General features: G+C 42.4%; 1 protein-coding gene across 2 annotated transcripts in view; it reads left to right on the top strand.

The window, feature by feature from the left end:
• Window positions 1-9,281, top strand: part of Fmn1 (formin 1) — a 372,570-nt gene that overhangs the window by 255,961 nt on the left and 107,328 nt on the right. For both annotated transcript variants that reach the window (XM_005364222.3, XM_005364224.2), the window contains 2 exons: window positions 935-994; window positions 6,736-6,856. In XM_005364222.3, the coding sequence (XP_005364279.1) occupies window positions 935-994; window positions 6,736-6,856 (181 nt within the window). The remainder of the gene's footprint in view (window positions 1-934; window positions 995-6,735; window positions 6,857-9,281) is intronic.

The raw sequence follows: 9,281 nt of genomic DNA, 5'->3' as shown, positions 1-9,281 counted from the left end.
TACCTTATTTTCAATTATAAAATACATCATATGTTTTGGTTCTAACATACATGATTAGACATTGAAATACTACTGCAATACAAGATAAAACAGCATAGAATATTAGTCATACTACAGAGGCTAAAATCTGTTTGAATTTAGTATTGCCCACTTGTAATTGACTCATTCTTGAGTGGGGGGGGACACTGTTGAGCCTAGTATTTGAATTATTCTTTTGCCTGCAACAATTGGGGCTGGGGTCTCCGGTCAGCTCTCTGAGCCTGATTATCATTTGGCTCCACACCCCTGCAGAGCCACCGTTTTAGAAACAACCAGCCCATATCTGGGCGTCCCCATGGGGGCAGGGGGCGAGCAGGGAAGGGAAATACACAGGCAAATTAGAATTAGACCCCTGTGAACAGGACACAAAGGCTGCCTTGTGGGAGGGCCCACTCCCCCTGGCCTTTCCAGGGTCATAAAGTGGCCTGGCTTTCCTTTTAAGCTGGCCCTGATTGTTTTTCACGCCATTAAGGAGCACACATTTTCTGAGAGGTAGGAAGGGCGGGATGATTTGCTCTTCTAGTCCACAGCCCCCTTTGGCATTTCTCACCCCCTCCTGTCTTGGCAGCATGCCAGGAAATATGGGGTAATGATTTTTGATTGTTTGTTTGTTTGTGTATTTGTCTTAGCCCTTACCTCAAAGGTCTCCTGGATTACCTGTTTTCTTTCAGTTTTCCTCGCTGATGGTATAGTGTCATTTCTTTTTATAACTGGCATATATATTAAAAAAAGACTGAAACTCAGGAGGAGGAGGGAAATTCTGGTCGTTGTGTAACAGAAACTGGACTCTGTCTCACAAATGTATGCGCCCTGAGCTGGGTTTTCAGTGTTCACCCCGCCAGCGTGCAGGATCTCCTGTGAACTGTTGTCATTTGAGTTTCTCTTTAAACCCTAGGACAACGGGATGAACCTGGTGGACTATGTCGTGAGGTATTATCTGCGGTACTATGATCAGGTAGGAAACAAGAAAATGGCACCGGGCAAACGGTTTCAGGGAGGTTTTGCTCTAAAGACTCATTAGCATTCGGGTACTGGATACTGGCGATATGGAGAGATGGCATTCCTCTGTCCAGCTTTGTATCTGAGAGCTCCCCAAAAGACAAGAGGTACACTTGGGTTATAGAAAAGGAGGTGTTAGGAAGGCAAGAGGCTGCTGAGTCTGAGTCTGCAGGTTTCAGTAGATCCCTCATTGCCTCGTGACCAGATGGTGGGGCTTTCTGGACGCTAGATTCATTCAGGAGCTAGCTAGAGTGGAAACTGAATTCTGAGGTACTGCTCAACATTGAGGAAATAAAAACATTGTAATATTCTTTTTTACAAAAAATGTTTCGCTATTTGTTCATATTTTATGTGTATTTGTGTTTGCCTGTGTGAGTTTATATGTGCCACGTGTGTGCAGGAGCCTGCAGAGGCCAGAAGAGGTGCCAGATCCCCTGGAACTGGAATTCAAGCAGTTGGGAGCTGCCACACTAATGTTGGGAATCAAGCCTGGGCACTCTCCAGCCTAGTTTGTTTGGGGGACAAGGTCTTGCTAAGTAGCCTGGGCTGTCCTGAAACTCACTGTGTAGACCAGGCTGGACTTGAACTCACTCTGCCTGCCTCTGCCTCCTGAATGCTAGAATTAAAGCCCTGTGTATCACACCTACCATAATAACCAAAATTCTACCAACGATACATCTGAGAACAAGCTAGCGGCATTAAATTTGAGAATAGAGTAAAACAAAAACATGTTCACATATATTTGAATTAGAATTAAGCACTTCTTTGAGAATATACCTGAACACAAATTTTCTTTATTCTTGCTTTTCGAGCTAAGAACAGAGAGTCCTCAACCTTGAGGACAAAGGAGGACTGTCTGCTGGTTCTTGAAATGGATACAAAAAGACAAAAATCTCAAAGTTGAGAGGACTGCCTTCCGAAGGGGTTGAGACCCACAGGTTGAGAACCACTGCTCCAGTACATTCCTGTCTTTATGTGTGGTTCCAATAACACTTTTAAACTCAAAACAGAAATGGATCCCTACTTCAAGTGAATCGAGACCCAAGACTCGGATGTTTACCTGATTGGAACTATATGTCTCAAGCCTTTTTTTTTCAAGGGATTTATTTATTTTTATTTTATGTGTATGAGCTTTGCCTGCCTGTATACATATACTACATGTATGCCTGGTGGAGGCCAGAAAATGCCATCAGCGTTGGATCTTCTGGATATAGGTTACAGGTTGTGAGCTGCCGTATGTGTGCTGGCAAACAAATCCAGGTCCTCGGCAAGAGCAGCAAATGCTCTTAACCATGGGGCCACCCCTCAAGCCTTCCTATAAAATTTTCCTTCTCTATTATTATTATTATTCCTATCAAGAAATAACACATGTGGGGGTCTTAGGGAGGAAACTCCCCATACGTTATTTTGTGGGCTTACTTGAGGAAATGCAGACCCTTATAAAGAAATTACATAATTTTATATAAAGAAAGACCACACTATGGATCAGCAAGTATACCGAAAAAAGTTCAGCATTACCAATCTGTAGTCACAGCCCCGGTGAGATGTCCCAACACAACCATTAGTCAATTGGTATAGAAATAAAAAGGCGTTGCCAGGGTAGGGGCCACTTAGAGCTCTTCGGCATGGATCCTGGGAATGTAAAATGGCGCAGGTGCTGTGTAAATCACTTTTGGGCAATCCTCAAGGAATTAAAAGCAAAACTAAAAGGTGGTCCAGCAGTCTTACAGGGGATACCTTTTCTTAATTCATACATCGGTGTTAAGTGAGCTAGCAAGACTTCAGTGTTCCTAAGTCAAAAGCTCTAAAAATATGCATAAGTTTTCTAGGAATTTATAACTGAAGACTTATGTTACTGTTCTGCTTATGATAATAAGAGCAAAAAGACTTGAATTTTTTTGTAGGTATCCAATGATTAAGAATATAGTCAAATGAATCATGGTATAATTGTCAAATGGAATAGCATGCTGCTGTGGAAAGTGTTTAGGACACAATGTAGTATCTCTGGAAAATATTCTGTCTGCTTTTAAATGATATACATGCATAGAAGTGGCCATATGCCTTTAATCCCATCATGGAGGTAAAGGCAGGTGAGGCTCTTAGTTCAAGGAGAGTTTGTCTACTGAGTGAGTTCCAGAAGAGCCAGGACTATACAGGTAAACCCAATTTCAAAAAACAAAGAAAAATTATATATGTATGTGATTCAAAATTATACATACATACATATTTAAAATAGATGGATATATGTAACAGTAACTCAGAGAAAACCTGGAATGAGATATGTTTCCTTATTTGGGGATGTTAGGGTTATGATTAATTTTTTAACGTTCATTTATGAAGCATAATTAATGTGCATCTGAAAAAGTGAAAACTATAATAAAACAATCATTCAGTGATGCTTCATGGTCCCCTTACATAAGTGTTTACTCACATCCTGGTCCATAAAAGAAATCTTTGACACTCCCACCTTGGACGCCTGGGTGAAGATTCTGTGAAGGTCTCCAACAATCTCTTTCGCTTCATCTGTGGATTGTGTACAAATTGTCAATGATCTTGATGTTGCTCCTTGAGAGCCAGAATTCGCTGCTAACTTTTACTGTCTACCAGGAAGGTATCCAGTAAGCATTACCATGTTATCTAATATAAATATTATCAAAAGTAGAATAATTTGGCAGATGTAAAGAACTAGATGTGAGAAAACAGTTTTATTTCTCTGAAGTGAGGAAGATGGGTTGAGCTTCAAAAAAATTTAGCAGCAGAAGGCACATCTAAGCATACTCCAAGTTCTGACAGCAAGTACCCACAGGGCAGAATTACTCTGAGGAAACTTGGCAGGTGACATTTCTAACCCTAGATCCACAGGGGCAGATGCCTCTAGCCAGTCAGCTGTTCATAGAGAGGCTGAAGTTAGTCCAGGATGCAATGGAATTGACTCTGTGGAAGAAACTGATCAGAATGATGGCAGATATGGAGTGAGCCCACCCACATTTGTGGGGTGCAGTCCCAGTGCTCACTGAAGAATGTGTTGCACTCAAAGGAGAGTGTGGAGTTATGTGATCTTCGAAGCTCCTTGGGCAGCAGTGATGACTTCTGTGGGCAGTGAGGATGAGCAGTGACTTGAGGACCGGTGAGCCCTTTCGGTTCCCTGCTCCTTCTGCCTGGCGCTGGGTCCAAGTCTAGGTGTGTGGAGTCTGAAGAAAATCAGCCATCTCCCAGGGCTTTGATTGAACCGACTGACTGGACCTGACAGACTGATTCATCATCAGAGTTTTCTCTTTTTCTACCTTATGACAAAAATGGAAACCATGGTCAAGTTGGATACAAAGCTTACAAAATATTACACCAGATTCCTCCAGTGTGGGTGTCCGTGGGGCTTCGTAGGGCACGCATTGCGTCAGATTTGACATTCACAGTCTTCCATTTGTTTTTAAAGTAGAAAATAAGTATCGTAAAAAACTTGGATGGCTTAATTACTGATAAAATGAGGAGAGCCACCTTCCCCAAGCATCCAAATGAAAGACTTAGAACAGTGGTTCTCAGCCTTCCTAATGCTGTGACCCTTTAAGACTCTTAAATTATTTTCATTGCTGCTTCATAACTGTAATGTTACTCCTTTTATGAAACATAATGTAAATATCTGTTTTTCTGATGGTCTTAGGCAACCCCTGTGAAAGGGTCATTAGAAAAATGTCCAGTCCTGTGGAGTGGTCAGCTCTAAGCAGGACTTCTCTATCACGCTACATGCACAAGATTGGCGCAAGGTGAAGACAGCCAATATCCCAGTGTGGACAGTGTGTGTGGGGGGGGAGTCCAAAAACTGCCACCCTTTGCTGACAAGACCCTGGAAACTGATGGCTGCTGTGAGAGAATCGTTTTTCTCCAAGGATGAAACCCCTGAGAGCCTACCCATGCTCTAGTAGATGGTCCTACATGTCTGTACATATAGACAGTACTAAATGGACTCAGTACTCCTAAGAGAGAACGTGAAAAGTTGACAGAGGAAAGTGGTTTTAGAGAAAGGGGGAAATGTGAAGACTATACGAATGGGGAGTAGATTTGTCCAAAACTTACCTTATACACGTATGAAGTTATTTTAAAATATTTATTATTAAAATAGTTAGGTGTCTTTTGGCAAACTTACAGACTTCACAAAGCAGTATTTCCAGAACTGTCTGTAGTGGTGCATTTACTGATATATCAGATACTGTATAATATTTCAAGAGTAGGAAAGAGTCGCCGCCAATGATATGCTTATATTCTAGTGACACATCAGACATACAATCTAATGCTAAAAATTTTAAATTAATAGCAATAAGTGTCATGGTAATGGGATCAAACACTCTAGAAAAGCAGAGAGAAGCACCCCGGTTTGGTGAGGTCCTGAAAATCTTTGAGGAAGTGATGTTTGTGTTACGCTTTGAAAGACGAGTATGAACAAGGAGCTATGAGGAGATTCTAGGGATATGAAAAAGAACAGCTTTGTAGACAAGGGCCTAGAGGCAAGAGACTGCCTTGCTCTCTTGTTGCAGGAAAGTCTGGGCGTAGGTCTTGACTTTGGGGGAAGAAGGTCTGAGGCTGGTGCTGTAGACAGAGGGCGGACCATAAAATGCCTCGTAAAGCACTTTTGGCATTTGGAATTCGTCCTAATGGCACCAGGAAAGATGGAATGCGAAGGCAAGTTGGCAGAGGAGTGTGTGCACAGAGAGACACAATCGAAGACTAAGATACGCACAATAGCAGCTTACATTAAACAACTCAGGAGAAAGCAACCTAGGCTGGAGAAGGCATTTAAGGCTCCGCTTATGTTTCAGTATGCCTGGAGTATCTGTCCCTTAAGATAACTTACAGCTCAGATCATCCATCAGATAGAGCTATGGACCTTGTCAAAACCATTCTCAACCATGCCTGCCATGAATACCTCCTAAGATAAACCGACAGCATTTACATAGGCTTTATGCACACATAAAAAAAATCAGATGGTACACACACATCAGAGTTTAATCTGCAGAAAGGGTGAGTAAAGGAAGGGGTAGCATCGCCCCCCCCCCAGTGTCTTCTTGGCCAATCCACACCCACTGGCACACCCCAAGATGGGTTATCTGATCGCTAGCATGTGTAACTCAAACAGGGACTTTCAATGTAAGTACTTTCATAGGCTTCCCCTGTCTTTTTCCATGGGAATAGAGAAAAGCAGATGAAAAGCTACCTGGCAGTTTCCTCTTCCATCCATAAGGCATGATAGAATTGCTGCCCATGCCAGCATGATAGCTAATCTCAACGCCAGGGAGACCGAAACCATACTGTGAAACACTCAAAGTCTCCGAAGTACAGAGTCCTAGCTTAACAAAGCAGTGCCCTGATTGCTATAGAACCACTCGACTGAGCTTGTCGTTTTCTGACTGATGCTTTGCAATGTCAACAGAGGGGACAAGCGGGAAGTAGAATATTGTTCTTCTGGTTAGTTTGTTTTGTTTTTTTTTCTATTTTTTTCAATGTTTGTTTTATATGTAACTAGTGTTTTGTCTGCATTTACGTCTGTGCGAGGTTGCCAGAGCCCGTGGAACTGGAGTTATAGAAAGTTTGAACAGCCATTGCAATTGCTGGGGATTGAACCTGGGGACTCTGGAAGAACAGCCAGTGCTCCTAACTGCTGAGCCATCACTCCAGCCCTGTGCTTTTCTTTGCTCTGTCTTTTAGGAAGCTGGAACAGACAAGAGTGTTTTCCCACTACCTGAACCACAAGATTTCTTTCTAGCCTCCCAAGTCAAGTTTGAAGACCTCGTAAAAGATTTGAGAAAACTGAAGCGACAACTGGAAGGTAATGGGATAATTGCAAGGGTGGCTTATTAGAGCAGTTTCATTTGATGGCTGGCTCCTGGAGTGGGTTGATATGGAGCTCTCCCATGGGCCCCTACCGCCGCCATCATGGGACATTCCTTCTCGGGGCAGTATTTGCCGGCAGTAAATCCACCGATTCCATTAATTTAGTGGTTGATCATTTGGCATCTCACTGTCTTGCCATATCAGTGTCTGCTCCTGTATACTCACTTGCTTGTGTTTGGAGGAGTTTGCATGCAGGTGTATGTGGAGACCAGACACCTCAGGTATCAGCTCTCAAACATAGCCCATCTTGTCGATTTAGTTTTTGGTTTTGTCTTTGAGACAGAATCTTGCTGGTTTAGTTTTTGGTTTTGTCTTTGAGACAGGATCTTGCTGGTTTAGTTTTTGGTTTTGTCTTTGAGACAGGATCTTGCTGGTTTAGTGCTTGGTTTTGTCTTTGAGACAGGATCTTGCTGGTTTAGTGTTTGGTTTTGTCTTTGGAGACAGGATCTCTCTCTCTGACCTGAAACTCACCGAGTAGACTATTCTGGTTTGCCAACAAGTCCAAGGGGTCTTCCTACCCTCCTCCTCCTGAGCTAAGATTGCAAGTGTGCACCTCCATACCCTCTTTTTAAAAACAGGTTCGGGGTTCAAACTTGGGTCCTCATACTTACAAGGCAAACACTTTCCTACTGAGCTATCTCACCTGCTCCATATCTGCCTTCTTCTAATATTCAATAGTTATAGTGTTAATAATAATGGCTGCTTATTGCAAGCATGCCATATTCTTATAATAACTATGAGAAGCAGAAATCTTGTGGTTCAGGTAGTAGAAAAACACTCATACATGCACATATGCTATAACTCTATATTTTGTCTTGATACTACTCTATTGATGGTAAAAAAAAAAAAACCCACAGTAAATGTTCTTTTTCAGCTAAATATATAATTAGTGAATGAATACCAAAGCCTGAAAGCCACATTTTTGACTTTTTAGAAGGTAAAAGTATGTGTCTCTTGGGCAGGAATTTTCCTTTGGCATCTTTCGAGTTCTGTATTTTCACTGTGGAGACATCTCTTTGTCCAAGAATATAAATACTAGCCACGGCACCACTAAAACTCCAATGGAAGTGTTCTGTGGAAAATTTAGGGAGTGTATTAATATGGAAATGGTACCTCTGGGTACCAGAGGGAGAGCTGGAGGAAATGAAGAGCTTCAACCGGGAATAGTTTTATGCTCAAACATAAAATAAACATTTTTAAAATGTTTATTGTGAAAGAGTATTCCAAAACCCCAGTCTTCAGTTTGAGACCAGCAAAGTGGGAAAGATGTGCTCACGGTGGCAGGGGGAGTCATTTATATTTATTTTGGGCATAAAACTTATTCAAGTAAGTTTAGTGGTTACAAGTTAATGTTTTTAATGTTGTAAATCATTTTTAAAGGAGCATGTGGGTTCTATCTCACACCCAATCCCACTGTTGATGTGGTTGGGAGAATGAGTCCAACCAAATGAATCCTTTGAACAGGAATCTTATATGTGAACTTGGGGTTATTTTTTCTGTTTTAGGGAACTGACAGTTTACTTTTTATCTCTGATACCAGTTGAATATGTACCGTAATGAAACAGAATAATAAGCCTTCGCATGGAGTATTCTCTACACTTTTCCAGTGGTAGAGTTAGGAGACAGGGATCTCTCAGGATGGCAGGGAGTGTCCATAGTGAGGAATGGGGTTACACGATGTGGGCTGTCCCTTCGTGCCCAGTCTTAGTCCTGTCCCCTCTGCCCCGTGTAAAGCCCTTGGCCTGACCCTTCATAGATGTTTCAGAAGAAACTTGATCTCTGTTTGATCTTTCCCTTTCCTGCCAGGGGCTGCCTCCCTCATGGCTGTCCTTGTCCACATGAGCTTGATGATGAATAGCAAAGGGATGGGAGGAGAGCAGAGGGGCAGGGTCCCCAGGGCATCTCACTTTGTCTAGGGATGCTGCTGAGTGTCACTCTTGCCTCCTCTTCTCCACTGACCATTTTCTCAGTCACTCCAGGGACCCACGTGAGCTCCTGTAGCTGGCAGACCAGCTTTAGAAAAGACTGAGCAGCACCTGAGTTATTTTCCTTAAGCTGGGCTTCTCTCAGAGACATGAAGTCCCACAAACACAGAGGAGAGAACACCACCCCCCACCCCACACACATTGAATATTTAAACAAAAATGCCCTGCTAATCTTTAGAGATGCCAGTGTTTTTAACACATGAAAGGTACCCAGTAAATATTTAAAGAAATACAGAGCCTGGGTTCTCTAATGAATTTCTTTTTCTTCTAAATACCATCTGGTGAGATGGCCGGGATCACAGCGGTTCGTTTCATCTCCAGTTCCCATTCAGTTTCACCTCCCTTTCCATAAGGCCTTGGTGTGAACCCAGATTG

This window comes from Microtus ochrogaster (genome assembly GCF_000317375.1).
Source record: "Microtus ochrogaster isolate Prairie Vole_2 chromosome 14 unlocalized genomic scaffold, MicOch1.0 chr14_random_1, whole genome shotgun sequence".
Taxonomy (NCBI): Eukaryota; Metazoa; Chordata; class Mammalia; order Rodentia; family Cricetidae; genus Microtus; species Microtus ochrogaster.
The sequence above is the reverse complement of the archived record's forward strand: the minus strand, read 5'-3'. Positions and strand labels throughout refer to the sequence as shown.